General features: G+C 38.5%; 1 protein-coding gene across 1 annotated transcript; it reads left to right on the top strand.

The window, feature by feature from the left end:
• Positions 1–6,229: 6,229 nt before the first annotated feature.
• On the top strand, positions 6,230–8,342 carry LOC126418851 (mitotic spindle assembly checkpoint protein MAD2A). Its single transcript, XM_050085838.1, has 4 exons — positions 6,230–6,401; positions 6,524–6,670; positions 6,774–7,007; positions 7,743–8,342. Exons 1-4 carry the CDS (start codon positions 6,326–6,328, stop codon positions 7,907–7,909), a joined length of 624 nt encoding a protein of 207 aa, XP_049941795.1. The 5' UTR covers positions 6,230–6,325; the 3' UTR covers positions 7,910–8,342.
• The last annotated feature ends 15,780 nt before the right edge of the window (positions 8,343–24,122 follow it).

The following is a 24,122-nucleotide window of genomic DNA, read 5'->3' as shown; positions in this document are numbered from 1 at the left end:
AACTCTGCTCTCACATCAAAATTAGGATTGCGGATTTCCTGGACTCACCAGATGTTAGTCTACTGTGCAAGGGTCATTTTCCAGTGTCCAGTGACCAGGTTGTGATCATAAGAAGTGGAGGAGCTTCAGCAGGCCATATGACCAGCTTTCTAACAGACGCCTTACTTAAATCCTAAATGTAGCAGATGATGGTTGTAATCTATGTAATAGTGCTCATTGTACAGGCATTCCACCTCTAAAGCATTTTTCCTAATTTTCTTATGAATGTCCACGTCCTTACCACTGTTTTGCCATTGTTAGGAAATGAATAACATGTGTGTTGTGACTTTATTGAAGATGCTAAGCTTATAGGTTTTCATATGCACCTGCTGTGACATACTATTATAGTTCCAGCACGACATGCTTTGTACTTCACCCTTGTGTTATGATAAAAATATGTACCATCTAGTGCGAGCTAAGGACTCAAATTGCCCTACAACTGTCCTGTGCATTCTTCAAACACTGAATGAACTCACTTCAGTTGAACTAATAAAGGGTCAGAGTCAATGAACTTTTTCCAATATATATAGCACTTCTGGGTCTAAGCATGCACAACCAGTTGTAAGTGTTATTCACATCTGTGATAGTTTACATTCTGATATAGCTTTATAATATTAATTGTGTGCTGCTCTCTTCCAGCTCTAAAACATCTACACTATCATTATATTATCGCAGAAAAGAATTCTGCTGTTTTGTTTGTCAAAATGGTACTAAAAAGTTTGGTTTGAATAAAATGAGCTTGAAAGACGCACTTAGATCACCCTCTACAGTGATACATTTGTCAAAATATCAACCTTTTCAAACTAGTCTCTGAAGGCATTGTAGAGGCATTGCCTAATATAATTATTCTGTATCCTTCAAATGTTAGCCGGCCGCTGTGGGCAAGTGGTTCTAGGCGAACCAGTCTGAAACCGTGCGACCGCTATGCTCGCAGACTCGAATCTTGTCTCGGACATAAATGTGTGTGATGTACTTAGGTTAGTTAGGTTTAAGTAGTTCTAAGTTCTAGGGGACTAATGACCTCAGATGTTAGTTCCTTAGTGCTCAAAGCCATTTGAGCCATTTCAAATGTTACATATATTCATTGAGATTCATTAAAAGCGACTTGTACTGGAATGAAAATAGGCAGAAGAAAATAACTTCTTCATTTTTAAATCGCCTGTTCCTGTAATCCGGTGTACTGCAGTGAAGCTGAACTGAGAGACTTACAAAGATATTAAGCGATTGCAGGAGAAAATAACTGATATAATTATTGGTAACTCTCTATCATCACAACTGCCCAGAAATTTTAATATATTTATATCTTCTAAGTATAGTGTCACTCCCATTGATCATTCATATTCTTTGTTGTGCGTAATTTCCAACACCAGCAATAGCATCAGGTGAAATCTGCATTTATGTTAACATTAAGAAAAAGTTGTAATTCATGCCAAAAACAAGTCCACTCAGTAACCTGCAGGTATTTCTGTATTGGGAGTGATAACGAATTTTATTATAATGGCACAAAAACTGCATCCTAAAATGAAAGAAAATATTTTTCAATGAAATTGAGAGACAACATTGTTTTCCAAACATCAAAATATCAGTTTCAGATGTTTCTCACAGTATATGGTTCTCCTAGTTCAAAATAGGCAATACAAACCAATAAATTATTATTACCTGTCAGTTAGATCATCAAAATCATAAGAGTGTAAAATGTGGCGTGTGTCTAATTACTCTCTAGCTGTAATTTTCAAAAGCTATTTTTTGTGGCAATAAGGAAGGCGAATGAGTGTTAAGCTGATATGTGAACATCTCACATACGTATCTTCGTGGACTTAGGCATTCTCACACTTACTTGTCAATCTACAAGTTCGTTAATGGTATTTGTTATTCATAACAAGACCGAATTTAGGATGAACACAGCAATTTGTAATCGCAATAATAGAAGTACAAATACTTTCCATATAGACTATGCATCCCTCTCTAGGGTTCAAATGAAAATTTAAATTCTGAGACAAAAGTTTACATTTTGTATTTTCTAAGAGATTCTGCCCCATGATAACGTCCATTCGCATGTCTCCAGGGTCACACAAAGTGTAATGGCCAAGTTCAAGTGGGAACAACTTGAGCATCTATCCTACAGGCCACACACGTCACTGTGTGTCTTCCACATGTTTGGCCTGCTAAAAAAGTATCTCAAAGTGAAGTACTTCAACTTGGATGACAAACTGAAGGACACAGTGGAGGACAGGCTCATGTCTATGGCTATGGTTCTGGGAACAACGGATTCTTTGGCTTTTCAAACAGTGGGATAGCTGTGCTCAGGCCTCTGGTGATTACTTCTCAATAAAGTCTTCAATTACACACAGTGTTGTATTCTACCTTTTCTTTTGAACACTCATTATACAGACAAACACATCAAATAATGTAACTCTTCAGGCTTTCCCGGCGAGATCTTGACATGTGGAATAATCGGGTCTACTGCCGGATGTTTGTGTCGCTCTAGCACAATATTTCGGGAACGTAACTCATTGCCTTCTTCAGGTGCTACCTGAGACTACCGTATTGTAGGATCTTGTCCAGTATTTATGCCCAGAGGGGGCTGGGCGCTCTCTTTGCCGTCCGCGCCCGCCTGGCACTTCTTGTAAGGTGTTGTCTCTTCCCCGGTGCTCCCTCGGACGTCCTCGCCCGACTTGGTCGCCATCTGTGGCAGCTCTCTGAGGCCCGTCCTGTGTAGGGCGCTCCGTTCGCGGTCCGCGCCCGCCTGGTGCTGCTCCTGAGGTTTTGGCGCTTCCCTGGTGCTCCCACAGACGTCCGCGCCTGGCTGGTCCACCATCTGTAGTCGTGGTAGCTGTCTGGCCAAATGCGGATCCGGTCCCAGACAGCTGCCACGACTACATATGGTGGACGAGCCAGGCGCGGACGTCCTTGGGAGCACCAGGGAAGGGCCAAAACCTCAGGAGCAGCACCAGGCGGACGTGGACCGAGAACGGAATTGTTTTCACAAGCGGGAGCGTTTGTAGCGCAATAAATTGCAGCAACAACAGGAAGAAGACACCACAGCTATCTTTTTTAGGTTTCCTAAGGATCCTGAAAGGTATATACCATCATATTACTAAACTGTATCGTCATGATTCACTTGCAAACTACATATGTATTAATGATTAATGTTTCGTTTTAGGAGCAGAAAATGGCTAGTTAATAGCAGACGAGAAGACCCAGTTTACCTGTATAATAATAGTAGGTTTTGTTCGCTACATTTCGAACAAAACCAGTTCATGAACACAGACAATAATAAACTCGTGTGGAATGCAGTACCTACACTGTTTGACATCCCAAATAAGCCACCTCAACTGACGATGAAGAGGAAACTGCCACAAAGATTCGACATCTATCTAAAGCTGTAAAACAGTCCTATGACACAGAAGCAGCCAGTTCAATCTCCATGTGTCAGTGCCAGATTCGTGTGAATCGTCAACACACACCTGCTTTGACGATGAAGTGGTTAGATTAAGTGCAGTTATTCGTGTCTTACAAAAGCGTAATGTTTGGCATGTATTTCATTCACTTCGGTTGTTAGTCACTTAATTTTCCTTGCTTCCTTCGTGTGATGACATTATTTTGTTAGCACTTTGTTCATTGACAGATTGTTTGAAAATTATTCAAATATTTGGTTTTGCGTGAAATGTAATGTAACCAGCTCATTAAAATGTTTTCAACATATTTCTCCCACTATTTGGCAGTTGCTTGTCCCATTTAGAATAATATAAAGATGAAGGTCGTACTTGCGGCAACAGGCGACATCAATGACAAACGCAGTAGTCCTACTGAATGATAAATCAGCTGTCGATCGCTTTTGCATGTAGAGGTAGATGTCTGTGCTTCTTACGTGTGGATCTGTGTGTTTATATTCTTTTGATATCAACGTGGTAAGCTGCAGTTCTAGCTAACGTCACAAGTGTTTCTTCACGAATGTGTTGTAGCTTGCCACTCGATTCACGGTTTTTGCCCATACTTGCGCTTATTTTAGAATCATTTTTAGAAACATATATGTCTTCTGATACTACACAAACCCTTGGAGGCAAGAAAATAACTCAAATATTTCGTAAATTACGCAGGAAATGGATGCAAAACAAACATTATGCTTACGACGCGTCTGCCGTTCACCTTACTCGCCGCTTGGAGCGCTAGTGTCGCTCCATCTGTCAAACGGTAACAACTTTTACAGCAGTGAGTGTCGCGACTGTTATGTTAGACTGTGGTTGTAATTAGTGAAGTTTGTTGTGAGGGAAGTTCGTGTTGATTTGTATTTACTTTGGTTCCACGTGTTTTCATAAAAATTCCGCGAATAAAGAAATGTTGGGACTTTAGAAAATATGAAAAAAGCTGTATGGGCCATCTTTTTCCATAAGCTTCCACAAATGAAAATCTAGTGCACGTTCTTCGCCTGAATAATGCTGACACTGGAGCAAGTACAGGAGAAGTACCAGATATGACCACAAACATTCTTTACCTGCACTAGTAATGAATGAAATTAAACCATTATTTAGAGACCTTTGTAAAGATACCTTGTTGAAGAAGTGTCTTCATGGGAAACCCAAAATTTAAATGAATGTGTGAATTCTGTCATTTGGAACTGGTTACCGAAAACTGTATTTGTTCAGCTTACAACCCTCAAATTTGGTGTTTATGATGCTATTTTATGCTTCAGTAATGGTGTAATTAGAAAACTGGATGTTTTGGAATTATTGGACATAAAATCTAGTGGAAATATTGAAAAATCCTTGAAGCAAATCGATAAAGAGAGAATCCACAAAGCAGATATTACTAACTTAAAATGCACAAAAGAAGCCAGACAGAAAATAAGACGGACCAAGAGAAGAAAAGAAGATCAGTATGATTCATGTGATGCTCAGTATGGTGCAGGAAAGTATTAGTGGTAAGTAATTCTCATCAATAGCTATACTAGGATTGCAATATTAAAGTTTAAATGGATTTATCCCAAAACTACATTTTCTTTTAATTTCAGGTAGCATTATTTGATAAACTAACAGGGTTAGAAACATGAAATTTGGTCAATTGGTACTGCAGATGGTAATAAGTTATTACAAGGAAATTGAGAACCACCAAACAATCAGAAGCTGTTTTATAATAATTAATGTACATAAAAATGTTAAATTTTAACAGATAAAGAATAAATTTTTTTCTTCATGACCATAGGAGGTATTATGTTCGTTTTCCTTGTAAATTGAGGCATATATGTTTTATATATATATATATATATATATATATATATGCAATAAAAATTTCATTGTTTATGGCTTATAGTTCTTCTGAAAAGTGTACCTATTCAAAGGGTAAAATAACATTGGCAGAATAGGGATAAAAATTGCCTTCTGTGTCCCCTTAAACAAATAACAACATCCTCTATTAGAGCTGACTTTTTCACTTAAAAATGTTGCAGTATTTAATGAAAATTGCTTCATCAGATTATGTTTTTATTTACATATAGTGCAGGGATCAACACTGTTCTGTTACTATAAAACCGAAACAGCTTGACCCTGCCAGATATGTGACCACGCTTATAGAAGAAGTTTCATGAAAAACGTATTCAAGTCGTTATTGGCCACTTTCAATTTTCCAAGAAAACAATGTAAAACAATAAAAATAAAGGTTAAGAAAAGACAAAAGCTCAACATGCACTAATATTATATGTATGTGAGCGCGGCAAAAATAAGGGAACTTCCGCCATGAGTCAATGACTATACCGACAAAACTTTCTTTCCGAGAAACCTTGACGGCAACGTGAAGGTCCGTTGACAGCCTGTGTAAATTCCGCCAGTTGAAAACCGCTATGGAATGTTTTGAAGTGACGGCGAGTGTGAATTAGTTATTAAATATTGCATGTTATATTTCAACACTATGGCACTGTATTTTATAGATTATGTGGTTTTCATATTGTGACATTGCACATAGAGACTGGCAAGCGATTACATTTCGCATGAAATATCCGGTATCCTTGTAAAGAAGATCTACAGACGAATAAAACTACTAGTACTACTATTGCAAAAAATGGTCACCTTTATTTACGTTGCAGATTTCCACTACGTGAGAAATATTGTGAATGATCCCATGGCTCAAAGATCGATTTCACACTAGTCACGCAATGTAATGTTTTGATTAGTTACAATATCTCTGGCCCGCTGAATTCGGCGCGAAGCGTCCAAACAGAGAGACGGTTTGTTACGTTGGAGTAGTATCGAGTCTTATGTTCTGTGTTAATCGTTCATTGCTTTGATCCAGAATGACAGAAGCAGCTGTGAAAAACACAAACTGCATAACACTTAAAGGATCAGCTAAACTTGTTGCGGAATATCTGAGTGAGTTTTTGGTTTTGTGCTGTAACGGTTTTTAATGTGTATCGATTTATGTTTATATTGTATGCTACCTAGCTTATATTCAGATCAGGATAAGTTAATTATCCATTATTTTATCCTTTTAGATTATGGGATTAACAGTATATTGTATCAGAGAGGTATTTATCCCTCGGAAACTTTCAGCAGTGCTGAGTACTTCGGTGTTACTATTCTTATGTCCCAGGACGAGAAAGTTAAAGATTTTCTTAAGGAGGTACTTGGCCAAGCTCAAGGTACGTTACACGATTCGCTTGCTGAAACGAAAATAACAAGTAGGTTGTAGTGTGTGGATGTTGAATTATGGCGCAACTATCTATTTCACACTTTTCTTTGCAGAGTGGTTGTTGAATAAGAAAGTGGAAAAAATTGCACTCACAATCACTGATGTGGACACCAAAGAAATCATGGAAAGATGGGATTTCAAAGTCCAGTACGAGAATAGTTCGAGTTGTGACAATCCAGACAAAGAAATTGGAAACAAAGATCTTCAGGTCATTCAGAGAGAAATAAGAGATGTGCTACGACAAATCGCGGCGTCCATTAGCTATTTACCACTATTGGATTGTATATGTGAGTGTTTTCCTTTTTTACCACAGTAAAGGAAAAAATCTTGACATTAAGATAAGTGCTTGGTTACTTAAAGTTCGTTGTTACTTGTCGAAATCTCACTTTTTGTGTCACAGTAAGGTTCATTGGTATATAGGGCTGCTATATCATTTCTTATTCGTGTAATATAGTCATATATGGTACTATTTTCTAACTGATGGGTAGCAAACTTGAAGGTAGAGCAAATCTAATGTAAGATTGCCAGTAACGCTAATTGTTCCAAGCTTTACTGAAGAGGTTCTAGAGTGGACGCCACATACCCTTACACACTTCGCACCAATTATTCCTTTCCCCAGAATATGATGCTGTAGCACATTAATGAATGAAAACAGGAAGTTACTTGGTCACATACTCGTCTAGGAAATCTGATACCTATAGTGGGAAATGTGCTGACTTTAAACATTAAGTCTCTGTGTGACATACAACTGTAACTTATAGTTCTAATTGTGTAAAGATCTAATATGTTTAAAAATTGCTTCATTCCTTGATTAACCACATTACAATTTTTGATGTTGCAGCTGGTCTTTCACACTACAGATCTCTGTATGTTACCTAACATCATTAATGGCCTATTAGTTATTTTTCTAAGCGTTCAGCAAATGTAACAAAAGCTGTGTTACATTAAAATAATAGATGTAGTTGACGTATATTTAACGGTTGAAAAGTAGCTGTTATATTTTTGTGCTGAAATTGTTGCAGGTTCGTTTGATGTTTTGATATACACTACTGCTGATTGTGAAGTGCCAGAGAAATGGAATGAGACAGAGCCTGCATTTATAACAAACTCGCAAGAAGTAAAGCTGCGCACATTTTCCACATCATTACATCGTGTAGACACTTTAGTGAGCTACAAAGCTAATACGTAATGAGATGTGTGAGACCCATGTGGACATTTATTTATTCATAGTTACAGTGCAGCACACATTGTACTGTAAATTGATATGACTGATCAGATTTTTAGGTGTAACTCACTTGTAAATATACACATTTATTAAAAATTTCCCATTCTCAGTTTTTATACATAAATTTAGAAAGAGTTTAAATGTTGCTTATTTTGTATAGACCTATTTTAGTCTCGTATTCAATGTAGTAAATTCAAATAATACTGTTCCATTCAAGTTTGCGTGAAGTTCTACAGTGTATAGTAGCTTTGTAATACATCACATTTTATGTTTGGAGAGAGCTCAAGGGTGTTTTTTATTGCTTTGTTTTAGAATATTAAACATTTGTATTTGTGAATGGATGTATTGTATAGTTTTAAAAGATGACAATTTTGCTAATACAGAGTTTGGAGATACAGTTTGATTTAATCCATTACACCCACTCCTATAATGAGCTTTCCATGAAATTTGACTGTTAATGAACACTTCAGGTGGATAGTGTCCTGTGAACATGGTTGATGCATGTTTTAGAAAAACTCCTTTATTGATTCTCATCATTGTTTTTATGTGCTGTGGCCTCCCCAGTTTATATGTCGATGATAGTAATTTGTGTGTGTGTGTGTGTGTGTGTGTGTGTGTGTGTGTGTGTGTGTGTGTGGACAGAAATTGGTCAGTTATTTGCACGTCTTCCAACTACTACAGATTGTGATCGTTACAGATTTATCACCTTATTTGCGGATTACAGGAAGTTACTAAAGAAGTGCGCAAATGCTTATTACTGGTCAATGGTTTTAAGTCAAGAGCTACTGTTAATGTTTCTCTAATCATATGCTATTAAAATATTTTATAGACTGTAATAACTTCCTTTGTGAATACAAAGTAAATGCGTCTCTGAATGATTTCGTCACCTTGGCTTACTGAAGGTGCAGTTTACATTGCGTTGAAAGCTGTTCTGCAACATTGTCTGCGAGTCGTACTGGGTTACTGATGCTAATGACAGTCTGTAAACATCTTGGCAACATAAAAAGATTGTCATGCAGCTGCCATACGGGAACATTTTTCCTGGCCTGCTACTGCTGAATGCTGGTATGCAGTGCTTGTTTGTTTTTGCTCTGTCTTAAGTGCCGCATGTTGTCTTTATGTAGGTTCCTGTATGACAACAAGTAACATTGATTGATTTATCATTCTGAAGCAGAGGAGTGCCTCTGGAATGTAAGTTATAAATATGTTACACAGAAGCATGCCTTCCTACAAAAAATGCTGTGATTTTGCACCAACAGTAAAAGTCTCACATTTCCAAACTCTGCAGCAGCAATGGGATTCGTTACCTGACTTTGGGAAGCTGTCAGCTGCCACCATAAGAAATGGTGGTGACAAACAATGCTCTCCATAAGGCAGAAATTCTTCCCATTTTGTGGGAGGCAGCAGTAAGTAAATGTGGATGTGCAGATATACATTCCGCTTGTGGGAAGTTAGTGGCAGTGAGGCTGAAGGCATTTTCTTTATTAAAAATGTTTTCGATTAATTTCAGCAAGAAAATAAGAACATATTTACAATGTCAAGTATCAGAAAATATCTGAAATATAGTTTTTAAAGGCCTCCTCCAGGCTTTCAATTTTTAAAATTTTCTGGTTGCGGGGGGGGGGGGGGGGGGGGGGGGGGGGGTTGGTGTTCATACATGCCATGTGATTGCTGACGGGCTCTTTTCAAGTGTGGCAGCTATTCTTTCAATTCCCTTGTGTATTTAACACCCCTAGAAGTACCAGTTTCAACAGTATTGCATTATTACCGTCTGTAATCAATAACAGCCAAAGTAAGTTCGGATTGCTCCTTCCAGGCTTCATTTTCTTGCTTGGAAACTTCACTTCAGAGATAAATATAGGTATAATACTGAAGTACTGGATTTGTGCTACAGGATCACGTTGGTCAGTGGTTTCCACTGGTATTGTAGGATCATTCCGCATGAACTGATCTAATCTGCAAGACACTCCCAGTTCAACCACCTTCAATTTTCATACAGTATGTACAACGTTTATCTCAGAGACCTGCATGAACTGAGAAGTTTCAGCCCTGTCCTTAACTAGTATCTACTTGACCGATTTCAAGAGCACCATCTTCATAACTGACAATATGTTAAAATATGAAAGTCTGGTATGCAGTTATTTTTGACCTGTGAGTTGTTATGATGTGGATTTCAGTGCAGAATGTAGAAATTACAAAGGGCAGAAAATAATTCATGGGTACTGAAAATTTCATTTGTCAGTGCATAGCCAGGAAATTAATGAATTCTAAACTTTCATAAAACTGTATTCATTATGTATTGGCCTTTGAATTTTGTGAATCATTGATGTGATGTGTCTTAAATTTGACCTGATTTTATAGGTAGTTGACACAAATGAGAAATGTGTGTTTAAGTTTGTAAGAAAAACCTATTTTTACTTTTGTTTCTGTTAAGGTGCAAAATTTGTCTTGCATTTGGGAAACTATAAATCCTCGTATTGGTCAATAATGGCTGTAACAGTACGAAGCACACTACTTTTTGAGATACTGTTGACACGGGCTGTGTGTAATGTATTGCACCTACACTCACACCATGTGACATGTAATTCAGAACATTATTGATATTTAACCCCAATTCCTTTCTTGCTTTGAAAAACAAACATTCCTTTGAAATTGTTTAGTGGCAAGTAGTCTACTTTTGTTTTTAAACTTTTTTTGTATGCTTAATGGAAAAATTCTCATCATAGTTGACATTTCAGTGGTGACATTCAAACTGCTGATAAACTAGCGTTCAGATCTTCAAAAATATTGTCATATAAGTGAAATGCAATTAATGTCTGTAGAGTTTACTTTGTGAAATTAGTTTCTGAGTGATAGGAGTGATTATGGTCCAGTTTTATATCATACTTTGTTACACATTTTATCTGATCATTCAAATCAACTGACCATATGTTTTCATATTGCAAGAGTTTTTTTGGGTCTCTAAAAAAAATTGAACATTTGTGAGGGTAGTGCTGTGTGTGTGCGTGTGTGTGTGTGTGTGTGAGAGAGAGAGAGATATATATATAAACTACTTTGGTCTATTGAGCAGGTAGTGTTACAAAGAACATTCTTTGAACCTGTAAGTCATACAGTGTGTCCCATTTATTGTGACCACTCTAAATAACTGTTTGTCCAGATGCAAATTACAAAAAGTTTCAATCAGATGTTCTTTAGCCATATGGGGACATCAATCAGCATGATTGCCTTCATTGTAGCTTTGTTTTTTTACAAAGATGCAAACTGCGGTATGACTTCTAAATGGCACCCATATTTTTTATTTGGTAATTCATTTCCTCTCCTAAAGACCTATTCAAAAATGTATCACAGTGTACAACTCACTGAAACATAATGTTATTAATTACATAGCACAACGTTGACATTAACGTTCCAGCATTTAGTGCAGGTACTGGGGGTAATGGAACACATCCACGTGCTGACGTTGACGGAGGACAAATGTAAACATAAGTAGAATGCACATCCGTTAACCATCATCAGTTGAATGTTTGTGTAAGTTAAATGTACACCAACAAAGAGAAGGTAGAAATGCTATTCATCTATGGAGAATGTAAATTAGCACAACAATAATTGCAATACTGTTTTCTTAGGTACAGGTACATTAAGTACAGTAGTTTAGTCCTTTTAAGAACTTTTATGTAGAGTAGGCATACAGTAAAGGCTGTCCTCCCTACAAACTGCATCGACATAGCTAACGGTTCTTTTATTATTATTGTTGTTGTTGTTGAAGGTAGGCGAAATGCTACACAGGCAGCGGAACTGTACAGAGAGTGATATCCTGACAAGAACCCACCTCCCCTACAGATGTTTCCTTGTCTTGCTGCGATGCTTCAGGAAACGGGAAGTTTCAAAGCACGGCACTGCAGTTGTCGTAGCACTCGCACAGACAAAGCTGCTGAAGTTACTGTTCTCGCTTTCTGCTGCTGTGAATCCACATGTGAGCACACGACAGCGTGAACACGTGATTGGCATTCCTAAAACCAATGTACAGCGTATTCTTATATGTCACCGGATCCATCCTTACCATGTACACCTACATCAAGAATTGCATGGGAATCATTTCCAGAATTGTGTACAGTTCTGTCAGCGGGCACAGCAGCAAATCCTCACCAACCTGAACTACTACTCCAATGTTCTATTTATCGATGAATGTTCCTTCTCAAACAAAGGACAGGTAAATACAAGGAACACGAGACTTCCTGGCAGATTAAAACTGTGTGCTGGACCGAGACTTGAACTCGAGACCTTTGGCTTTCGCGGGCATCTGAGCTACCCAAGCACAACTCACGCCCCATCCTCACAGCTTTACTTCTGCCAGTATCCCGTCTCCTACCTTCCAAACTTCACAGAAGCTCTCCTGCGAACCCTGCAGAACAAGCACTCCTGGAAGAAAGTGTATTGTGGAGACAGCCACAGCCTGGGTGATGTTTCCATAGTGAAATTTTCACTCTGCAGTGGAGTGTGCGCTGATATGAAACTCCTGCAAGGTTCACAGGAGAGCTGCTGTGAGTTTTGGAAGGTAGGAGACGAGATACCGGCAGAAGTAAGGACAGGGCGTGAGTTGTGCTTGCGGAGCTCAGATGGTAGAGCACTTGCCTGCAAAAGGCGAAGGTCCTGAGTTTTGAGTCTCGGTCCGGCACACGGTTTTAATCTGCCAGGAAGTTTCATATCAGCGCACACTCCACTGCAGAGTGAAAATTTCATTCTACAAGGAACACGTCTTATTGGTTCAGCGTCAATGGAGAGTTAACGTCCGGTGGGGGATGCTCGGCAATTATTGGCCATTATTTCATCAATGGTAGTCTAAACAGCACAGCATATGCCAACTTTCTCAGACAAATTCTTCCTCTTCTCGTTGAAGTGCCACTAAGAACCAGAATGCTTATGTGGTATCAACATGACGGATGTCCAGCACACGATGCCTTGCGTGGCCGTCGTGTTCTGAACCAAAGGTATCCTGCCAGATGGATTGGTCGAGGAGGAACAGTTACTTCGCCTGCTAGATCTCCTGATTTAAATCCTCTGGACTTTTTTCTTTGGGGATGCATTAAAGACGTCTATCGTGATATTCCAACAACTCCAGAGGACATACAGGAACATATTGTGCTTGCTTGTAATTTTCTTCAGCAGGCAACACTGGACACAATAATTCTTTCATTGAATGAGTGCACCAGTGTATCGGTGTCCAGGGTCACCAGTTTGAGCACCTTTGAATGTTCTACTGGGCAAGGGTACAGGAGAGTCAAAGTCAATTTTGTGTTATATTTTTACTTGGTTTCCCTTTTTTTTCTGACAACTCCAGCAAGTAGATGAGTTTGTGATCCCGGACTCAAAGTCAATATAATGTTGTGTTTCAGTGAATGATACACTGTGATGCATTTTTGAATAAGTCTTTAAGAGAGGAAATGAATTACCAAATAAAAAATACAGGTTGCCGTTTCAAAAAGTCATACCGCTGTTCATATCTTTTTAAAAAACAAAGCTACAACGAAGGCAACCTTGCTGTTTGATGCCCCACTGAAGGCTAAAGAACATTTGCTTGAAACATTTTGCAATTTACATGTGGACAAACAGTTATTTAGGGTGGCCAAGATAAATGGGACACCCCGTGTGCAGCAAATAGGCATACAGGATTATTAATTTTGCCACTGGTACAGCAAATCTTTCGTCTCTGTCACACATTTGCTACTGGTATAACTATGACAAGTGTGAAGTCTTCATGATGTATGGTGGTATCCTGTTTTGAAATCATTGTTTAGGATAATTCAATACAATCATGAACCTCAGCAAATGAAAAAGACAGTATTCCAAACATTTCTGATAAAGCAGACTAGTTCTGAACAAGTAGCACTATGCCCCCACCCCTGTATTCTTCATAGTATCAAATTCTCACGTATGAAACATACATATCAGCATTTGACGTACCTCATGAACTGTGTGTTGTACAGTATGATTTTGCTGGTACTGCCTGCAAAATGTTGCAAATGCAATTAGTCAAGACGGGGAAGCTGTTGCAGCTTTCAGTTCGAGTGTAAACAGCTGCTACAGAAACAATTGTCTTCTGTAGAGATGCGACAATGCTGAAGCATTGCCATAGACATTTTCAGTGTCACATTATGTCCTGGTTGAGATAGACGTGTGAAGCTGCCATTCGCAGCCCAATGAAAATGTCTTGCCTGATGTTGAAATCTTACTGCACAAACAGCAGAAATGTAGTAAGTCATAAACTTACTTCCATCCATGGATTGTCAGTGAGAAAAAGTTCTATAACGGTTTGAAATTATGTATAAAATTTGTTGAAAGTTGCTGAAGTGTTGCTGTTCTTAAATACTATATGACTACAGTTGGGTAATTAGTGCACCATGAGTATATTTGGATAATTAGTGCACCATTAATTAAACTGCAACATGACATAGACAGTTTCCAAATTTAAAACCTGTCTTACTGTGTTAAACCTCCAACAAATACCACTTAAAGAGTTGACAATAAATACCATAAGTTTCAAATAACATTGAAGAAAGCCCAATCACAAACATATTACACTGGAAAAATAATAGGCTTACCACACTTACAAAATGGCTCTAAGCACTATGGGACTTAACATGTCATCAGTCCCCTTATGACACTTAAAAATATCAACAAATAAAGTAGCAGCTCTTTACTTAGACACCAACATTATGGTCATCTTTGATGAAATAATTACAAATCTGGAATATGGGTGCTATTCACTTAAATAAATGGAGCACATTGACTACCATGGGACTGACAGCAGACTTTCAAGTCAGAAACCAGGTGCCTGACAGTGGCCACATGATCCACTCTGTTTGGTACCATATTTTGTGGTTTTTTGTACACCTGCAAGAAATAAAATTCAAAAAGTTGTACCTGGTTTCATGTGGAGTGGTGTCAAAAATTAACACACAGTGCTGCATCACGAGTGGCTATTGAAAAGTTTTTAGCCCGAGATAGTTAGCAAAATATCTCTCAAAAACTGCACCACCTACTTTTATGGTGCCCTTTGTGGGTACGCAAGTCAAATTTCAGCTCCAGCTTCGTTAGTTTTGTCACTATGATGCTTTGTATACCGTAGTGTAAGCAAATTTGCAAATATCAGGAACTGCTCTGTGATTGAATATCTTCATTTGAAGGGAATGACGCCCAAGGAAATTGTGAAGGACATGGGAATACACTTGAGGACAGGGCTCCATCTTATGCACCAGTGAAAAACTAGGTGTCCGACTTCAAATGTGGTAGAACGAGTGTGGAAGATGCACCAGGGAGTGGAAGGCCTGTCGTTGCCACGGATGAAACGGTGTCTGCATCTCATGATATGATTTTGCAGGATCCTCGAACAATGTTGCAGCGCACTGGAACTACATTTGGAATCTCCCATGGGCGTACTGATCGAGGTGTCCCAGTGGTCCACACTGGACTTGCATTCGGGAGGACAACGGTTCAATCCCACATCCGACAGTTCTGATTTAGGTTTTGCACGATTTCCTTAAATCACTCCAGGAAAATGCCAGGATGGTCCCTTTGAAAGGGCACAGCCTCCACTTCGTTGTCTGGTCTCTTCCGCCACAACAGCCCAACCCGACGCCATGGGCGTGCTCGTGGCATTGTCGTGGATATTTTGGAAATGCACGAAGTTTCATCTCGGTGGGTCCCAAAAGACTTGAATCCAGATCAGAGATGGGATCATGTGTAGTGTTGTGAAGAAATCCAATTTGAAGTGGATGGAGACGGATTTCTTGCAAGGTATGTGACAGTGGATGAAACGTGGTTTCACCACTTTGATCCTGAGACAAAACAACTGTCACAACAATGGAAACATCCTTCATCCCCTACCCTAAAAAAATTCCTGGCGCAAAAATTAGGCAGATGGCATCGGTCTTCTGGGATGTAGAAGGGATAATTATGGTGGATTACTTGCAAAATGTCATAACTACCAATGCATCATACTATTGCGCCTTTTGAGAGAAGAGAGAAAGAAGAAAAGGCATGGAAAATTGGCGCGTGGAGTTCTTTTGCATCAGGACAACGCACCGGCGCATGAAGCCTCTGCAACTCTGCATGACTGTGGGTTTGAATTATGTGATCTACCAAATTCTCCATATTTGGCTCCATCGGACATTTTTCTTTTCCCAAACAAAGATCTCAAAGGATGACTATTTGACGATGATGATGCTGTGAATGCTTGATTTGACTCAAAATCGAAGACCTTTTATTTGAATGGTTTGCAGAAGTTTTCTGAACGTGTATTAGTGTACAAGAGTATTATATTGAAAAATAAGTTGGTATTATGAAATTTCTGTCATTCTGTATATGTTAGGCTAAAGACTTTTCGACCTCCCGTCATATATACTGTACTAAACACACAGCGCCACGTGTGAACCTCCACTGTGTACATCAGTGGTAGTTGACATGTTAATAAACCAACCTTTACCTTGAATGTTGCCAAATGTGGGCACTGGATGACATAAAAACTGGCAAAACTGTATCTAGGCAACAAGTGCAGGACAGTCAATCTGTCATAGATTAAAAATTTATTCCCTCAGAGCCACTCTTAATGTTCGGTGATGTCCAACATAATATTCCTGAGAAACTTATTTATAATAGTCATATAAGCAGTTTCCTGTTGTTTTCCAAATTTCTTGCTACACCTTCTATAGTCAGTGTGTTATTTTCAGTACACCAGTTGGATACCTTTTTTACAAAATTTGATGCTGCCTTTTTCTATAATTTGTTAATAACTTGGGTTAATTTTCGACACACTTAAAAAGGTTTAGCTTTTCTAATGGGGTTGTTCTCTTTAGATAAGTAAGAAAAGGGCGAATCTGTTGTAAGGCTTTCAGGATTATGGCATAGACACACATAGAGGATTCAAGAAAAGCAGTTAAATTAGCAACCAAAGCTGACAGCTAAGCTCGCGTGTGCAATGTAAGTGCCTTTAAACTTCAAACTAAGTGACTAGTTGACATGCTGCACTTGAGGTTTCAGTAGAAAAGAGCATAAAGAACTCCCATATCAGGTCCGATGTTAATAGAGGAAGGAGATTTCCAAGAAACTATGAAGACTGAAGGGAAATTTTATACTTCATCAGGATGAGTGACTCATTTTCACCATTGCTATTGGATTCGAGAAATCTACATCTACATAGAAACTCCACAGTCCACCATACAGTGCATGACAGAGGGTACCCTGTACCATTACTAGTCATTTCCTCTCCTGTTCCTCTTGTAGGTAGAGTGAGGGAAAAATGATTGTCTATACGCCTTTGTATGAGCCCTAATTTCTCGTATATTATCTTCTTGATCCTTAAACTCGACGTATGTTGTAGGCAGTAGAATCGTTCTGCAGTTGGCATCAAATGCCGGTTCTCTAAATTGTTTCCTTGAAAAGAATGTCACCTTCCCTGCAAGGATTCCCATTTGAGTTCCCAAAGCATGTTTGTAATGAGTTCATTTGTGTAGCTATCTTCCACAGCAGGCACAGAAGTATTGGTTTTGTAAATAAAAATAAAAAAATGCTTTGTCTTGCTGCACTGTATTTTATTCTCCTAGATGTGTTTTGCATTTTGCACTTTATGGCTTCATCAGTGAGATCTATAATTATATAGTCTGATACACTTTTGTTTTGATATATATTATTCTAAGATTATAAAACAGTTCACTTCTCGCTATTTATGTAAATAAGTGATTACTTACAGTTCGCGTTTTTAGTTGGCATGAACGTTTCCTCTCATCTGGTCACATGGAGGTCACATTATCACACTATTTACAAAACATAATCGTGTTTTGGTGTTTCAAACAAGTTTGTTCCCAATTTTCATTGTATTTGCCCTTGTTGTTGTCTGTAACACCTACGTGTTGTTCAAACCTGCCAGTAACAAATTTAGCACCCACCTCCGAATTGCACTGATGCTTTCCTTCAATCCAGCCTGGTACGGATCCCAAACACTCTAGCAGCACTCAAGAATAGGTGGCACTAGTGTCCTATATGCAGTCTCCTGTACAGATGAACCAGCCAACGGCCTTGCCGCAGTGGTAACACCGGTTACCGTCAGATCACTGATGTTAAGTGCTGTGAAACAGACATACGGCTGGGAGCTCTGTGTGCTGATCACATGCCCCTCCATATCCGCGTCCAGTGACGCCTGTGGACTGGGGATGACATGGCGGTTGGTCGGTACCTTTGGGCCTTCATGGCCTGTTCGGGAGGAGCTAAAATTCTCCTAATAAACCGAAGTCAACCATTCGCCTTTCCTGCCACAATCCTCATGTGCTCATTCCATTTCATATCACTTTAAGGTGTCACACCTGGATATTGAAACAACGTGACTGTATCAAGCTTGATAATATTAACTCTGTATCAAATTGCTGTTTAGGGATAGAAACCTCGTTTGAACAAAAATGCAGCTAGTTTTTTGTGATGAAGTCTTCAGATGCCTCTAACAGAATAATTTTCTACTGCAGCAGATTTTATACAGCTTATTTAATAGGACCATCCTGGGAGTGCTGGACCATACAAACGTTCTGACCAAAGTGTATGATACCAGACATAAGCATAGTTAACAAAGCTCTTCTTTTCTGCACTAATTCAATGGGTGAATAAAAATTGGTGTCATTCATTGTTGGCAAATCGAAAAAAACTGCACACACTGAAATGTGATACTGCTGCTTGTCTGATTGATCTTGTAAAACACATATCTGGTTGTGAAGACATTGATGATATAAGAATTTGCAAGTGGTTAGTAACAACACTACTGACTGGGATTTGGGCAGTTAAATAATATGGATGTATCAGCAGCGAACATGTGCTTGGTTTAGGAGGATAACAAAGACAAGATTATTAGAGACCCTTTTATCAAGCATACCCTGAAATGTGCTGATCTGTTGTTTGAGCATGCAGGAAAAAAATTGGTGGTCACTCTGGAAAATGAGTGCTTTCATCAGGGAAAAAGTGAATGAGAAACGAAAAAAAATGGAAACATTATTTTTCAAAAGTAATACAAAATACTGTGTGTGTTAAGTGTAAGTTCATAAGTAAGTTGACAGCTTTTCAATAAGGCACACGTAATGCAATGGGTTCTCAAATTTTATGTGTAATATGTTTTGCAAATACAGTAAACAGCAGTTTCCAATAAGAACAAGTGTATTTAGTATCACCCATGGTTTTTGATTTTCGATACAGGCTCGGGACCACATTCAATTGAAAGTGTACTACTATCTAAAATGACATCGTTCCATTGACTTCATTCACAAAGAGTACTTTTTTTAAAAAGTTGTTGGACATATCACAATACTGAACCTGAATGGCTTCAGTATAAATTCCAGTAGTGTGAATATGTTGAAATATGGTTTCCTATCAAAACAAACTTGTAAGTTGAGCACTCATTTAATCCAACTCTATTGTTTCATACAGTTGTAACTGTTTTATCAGAATGTCCGACAAGTGTGAATGCTTAGAGCGGAAGACCCAAACCAAGATTGAACTAACATTCTCTATATTACAAATGACAATTAAGAACAACAAAAACACTTAATAATTTTATGAAAATCAAAATTCTCATGAACTTTAAGCAGGCATTTTCAAATTTGCCAAGAGATATAAACATAGAACCATTGAGATTCCGTAGAGAATTTATTATTAGATTACAAAATACAGCCACCATCAGTTAGCAAAAGTGTTAACATAATTGCTTACTAACAGTCAAGCCAATTGCAACTGTGACATCTGATAATTGTTACAAAGTTCTTTTATTTGGATACTGTCAATCTGCTGAAGCTGATGTTAGTAATGAAGGCTATGCATAGGCTCTGACTTTCAGAGGAAGATCTTGCAGGATAAAGGATGAATACTTTGCAAAAAAAAAAAAAAAAGTGTTGACCTTGTTGTACAGAATAGTGACTATTGTGATTATAGCAATAACACTTCTATTATACCTTCTCATCCGTTGTTGGTACATATCTGTTTGATCTTATTGCAGTTATTGAACTAAAATAGTTTTCTTTTTCTAGTGAATGTACAATCACTCATAGATAACCATAAAAACCCTCTTCTAGCTGGGGTTATCTTCTGTGTACATTTGACTGTATACATTCAAAAAAAAAAAAATTGCAGGTAATTCCCTAACACACATCTACTATATTGCATAGAGCTCATAAGAACAGCTTTGAAGAGTATAGATGTTCCAGGTACACATTATGAACAGCACAAAATAAATTCTCAGTGTGCCACAGTACATTTTAATAAGGCATGATAAGTTAAGTGAAAATTAGAAAAAGATGCAGTTTGAAGTAAAAATTAGAAAAAAAAATCCACTGAACTTCCCTTTGCAAACCATTGGTGGTGTACTCCACTTGACTCATTTGTGCATAACAACCACCATTTCATCGTATGAGCAGACAGTCGACACCGTCAAATGAAACTGAGACATCTTTTACCACACAAACTGTGTGTGGGAAGGGACAATGGCTGATGGAGGTGGGTCACATTGATGGAGGTGATCACATGGTTATATGTTCAACCTTATCTTTTGATGCTAACATTTTAGATTAGTCTTGACCCTAACTGTTTTGAACATCAATTGAAAATACAAATTGCTGTAACTTGTCACATTTATTTATACCTCCATCAAGTGGGTGTATGTCAGTTAACATGTCAATTGTCAAATACATAATGATGAATGTTTCACTGCCAGGCTGGTGGGCACGTGGCTTCTGCAATGAGGTTCTGCTGTGGCTGCTGCCGGCCCTGTGGCAATCAACATATTAGTAAGGCATGCATGTATTGTTTGTATGACTTCTGTTACTTGTGACTCTGTCACAGCAGAAGACAAAAAAACTATTTTAATACTAAGTTTGATTATGTGGATGCCTTGATTATGTAAGTGAACAGTAGTATAAATTCAAACACCTTTCAGCGGTATTTTGTTTATGTTACTATTCACCTTTGCAATCAAAACCTGCACATAACTTGTAGCTCTGTACAAGGGCAGGTTTTTGTCTTCTATTGCCTAACATTGCCACAAGTTAAACATGTAGCAGAAAGTACAACGTAATAAATTTGAATGGTTACAGCATGCTAGCAGTCAGGTAACAGTGCTGACTTCATGCTGTTAAGATATAGCCAACCTGCTAGGATCTGCATAAGTTTGAAAAAAAGGAGAAATTCTCACTTTAATAAGAAGTTCCCTTCACATGTGTTTTTTTTCCCCCATACCATTTAATAAAGTTTCTGTATCTTCCATGGCCAGGCTGGGCTGGAAAGTGGATGCAGAAGTGTCTGGATTCAGATCCCCACAACCAGTGCTTGGGTTACCTTCCAACCTGCAACGTTGATTCTTTATCAAAAACAATCTGTTGAAGATGAAATATTACCAATGTACAAATATTTTAAAGCCATCTATTCAGCCAAAAAACAAATGCAAAATTACTGGTGAAACCAGTGACAATTGCACTCCACAATGACCTACTGCAGATACTCAGGCACATCATGCAGCAGGTTTTCCCTTGAACACCAGCAAACATAAACACTCAGTAATCCTCAGTTCTTGGGGAAGGTTGCAACTCTTGCAAATAGACTTGCACGGTAGCATTCTTTCTCTTGTTAATGAACCATCAGTTGCAAAAGTAAATAGTGTTTGCAAGCCTGAGGCCACCTTATCCGAACTACATAAGATGAATTCACAATAGCGAGTAATGACTACCATCAGCTGTAGAATGGTATGATGGCAATCAAAATTTGTGCTGGACCAGGGCTCAAACCCGTATTTCCCACTTATCACAAGTGGTCGCCTTACCATTTGGATATCTGTGCACTACTCACGGTCACACTCAAATTTCCATACGTCGTCAACCATATGTCTACTATCTGTACTCACACATTCATTATGTGTATTCCCGTACAGATCAGACGTTGTGCTTCAAAATCACATGCCCAGTATTGGTAGATAAATATGACATTCCAGTGTCGGCGTTATTCTGATGATGATGCACTACAGCGATGACAGCTGTTACTAAACGCATGTGATGAATTCACAATTGCAAATTGTGTTTAGTAATGGCTGTGGTTGCCGCAGTGCGTCATCGTCAGAATGACACCAACACTGAAATATTGTATTTATCTGCCGATACTGGGCATGTGGCTTTCAAGCACAACGTCTGATCTGCACGGGAATACATATAATGGATGTGCATGTACAGATAGTAGACATATGGTTGATGACATACGGAAGTTTGGGTCTGGCCATGCGTCGTGCACTGATAGCCAAATGGTAAGGCGACCGCTCACGATAAGCAGGTAATCTGGCTTTGAGTCACGGTCTGGCACAAATTTTCATTCTCGTCATTCCATTCTACAGCTGATGGTAGTCATTACTCACCGTTGCGAATTCACCTTACATGTTTAGTAATGCTGTAGTCGCCGCAGTGCATTGTTATCAGAACAACAGCGACAATGGAATATTGTATTTATCAGAAGTAAGCAAACAAGCATGTAAACTTCAGTTTTTACAACCACTAGATGGTGCTGTTGGGATGTGACATTAGTTGTGTTTTAAAATTTGTTATTGTTAAAACAATGGCAGCTTAGAAATTAGCTCTGTAGTTTATTAATTTTATAATGAGTGTTTTAAAGGAACAGTTTGGTGAAAAACAGATTTCTCACAAAATTTTCTTGGAAACCTAACTCAGCAACAATGTCTCATGTCATAATTGATCACCTTCAGACAACACTATTTAGAATAGGTTAGCAGAAAGTCACTGTGGTTTCTGCATCCATCAGTGATGAATTTTATTAAGATGGACCCAAACTGCTTGTTCCAAAAAAAAAACATTTTTACTGTGCACAAAGCAAGTAAAGAGGATCAGCATTTGACTTACTGTGATGTATTCTTAGGTATATCAAAGACTGAATACATTTCATTCTGCATAAACATTTAGCTGCGAAAGAGGTATGTTCCCATAGAATTCACCCAACTTGATCTAGATACAAAACAGGTGTGTATTACCTAGTGCAAGGAAATTCTCAAAATATTCAGTCAAGAAATGTGTAATCTATGTACATCATAACAGGAGACAACACTTGGGTAGATTACTACAAGCTGGATACTAAACACCAGTCAACAGATGGGTGTTGCAAGATCAACAAAACCAACAAAGGTAATCTGTTTCCAAAGCACATTCCAAGAAAATGATTGCTTGTTCTGAGGTTGCATTGGACATATCATGGCCATTGCTATAGATGGTTTGTCACAGGTCATTGATGAAATTAGGAAAATTAACTGAAACACTGCATCTTTCTTCATAATGACAGTCCAAAAAGTTCATTATCTATTCCATTTGGAATGTTTGCATTTAATGGTCCACTATATAGTGTACCTGCGATCTAATGTAATTAATTATTTGATGTGGAGTAACATCAGATTAAGGTCTCCTTGCCTGTATTCACCGCATTTGTTGCCTAATGACTTCTTTTTTATCCTGTATTTCAAACAAAAGGGTACAATGATTTTCATCAACTTAGGAAGTTCTAGAATCCATTCAAAACAATGCTGTTGGGGAACCAGCATCGGAGTGGATTTGAGCTCTACCTTACAAAAACGTAAGAAACCTAGTGTACAGCCTATTGTGAGTGCAAGTGCTTTATCATGATAAAACATGATTCAGCCATTCTCCAGGTAAGGCATACTCCAGCATACAAACCTGTGGTTATTGTTCTACCTACATTCTTATGTGAGACTTTGGAGTCATTGGAACTGTAGACTTTTATTCCAAGGGCCTTAGTACTGAATCCAAATCTACCCTCTGTGAATTTTGGGTGATGACAGGAGGTGGAGGTGGTGAAAGAGAGGCGGAGGTAGGAGATAGACGGGGGAAAAGAAATAGACGCAGGATGTGTGCTGTTCATTTTTGGAACACAACCTATGACCAGCTTAAAGACAGAAGTGATGACACTTTCTTCAGGACCTGACCATCATTCTGCAGGACAATGCTCAAGCACATACAGTGCAAGCTGTTACTGATTTGTTTGACTGATGGGGGTGCTAAGTGCTATACCACCTACTGCACTCCCCTGACTTAAGCCCTCTTGAGTTCAACTCAGTTTCCAAACTGAAGGAAACACTTCATGGCATTCG

This window comes from Schistocerca serialis, chromosome 9, assembly GCF_023864345.2.
Source record: "Schistocerca serialis cubense isolate TAMUIC-IGC-003099 chromosome 9, iqSchSeri2.2, whole genome shotgun sequence".
Lineage (NCBI taxonomy): Eukaryota > Metazoa > Arthropoda > Insecta > Orthoptera > Acrididae > Schistocerca > Schistocerca serialis.
The sequence above is the reverse complement of the archived record's forward strand: the minus strand, read 5'-3'. Positions and strand labels throughout refer to the sequence as shown.

What these genes read in the sequence shown, in the direction of transcription:
- LOC126418851 (XM_050085838.1), top strand. Translation starts at nt 6,326, where the DNA reads ATGACAGAAGCAGCTGTGAAAAACACAAACTGCATAACACTTAAAGGA. An exon ending in ACTTGTTGCGGAATATCTGA is followed by an intron (nt 6,402 to 6,523) that starts GTGAGTTTTTGG and finishes TTATCCTTTTAG; the next exon opens with ATTATGGGATTAACAGTATA. An exon ending in GGTACTTGGCCAAGCTCAAG is followed by an intron (nt 6,671 to 6,773) that starts GTACGTTACACG and finishes TTTTCTTTGCAG; the next exon opens with AGTGGTTGTTGAATAAGAAA.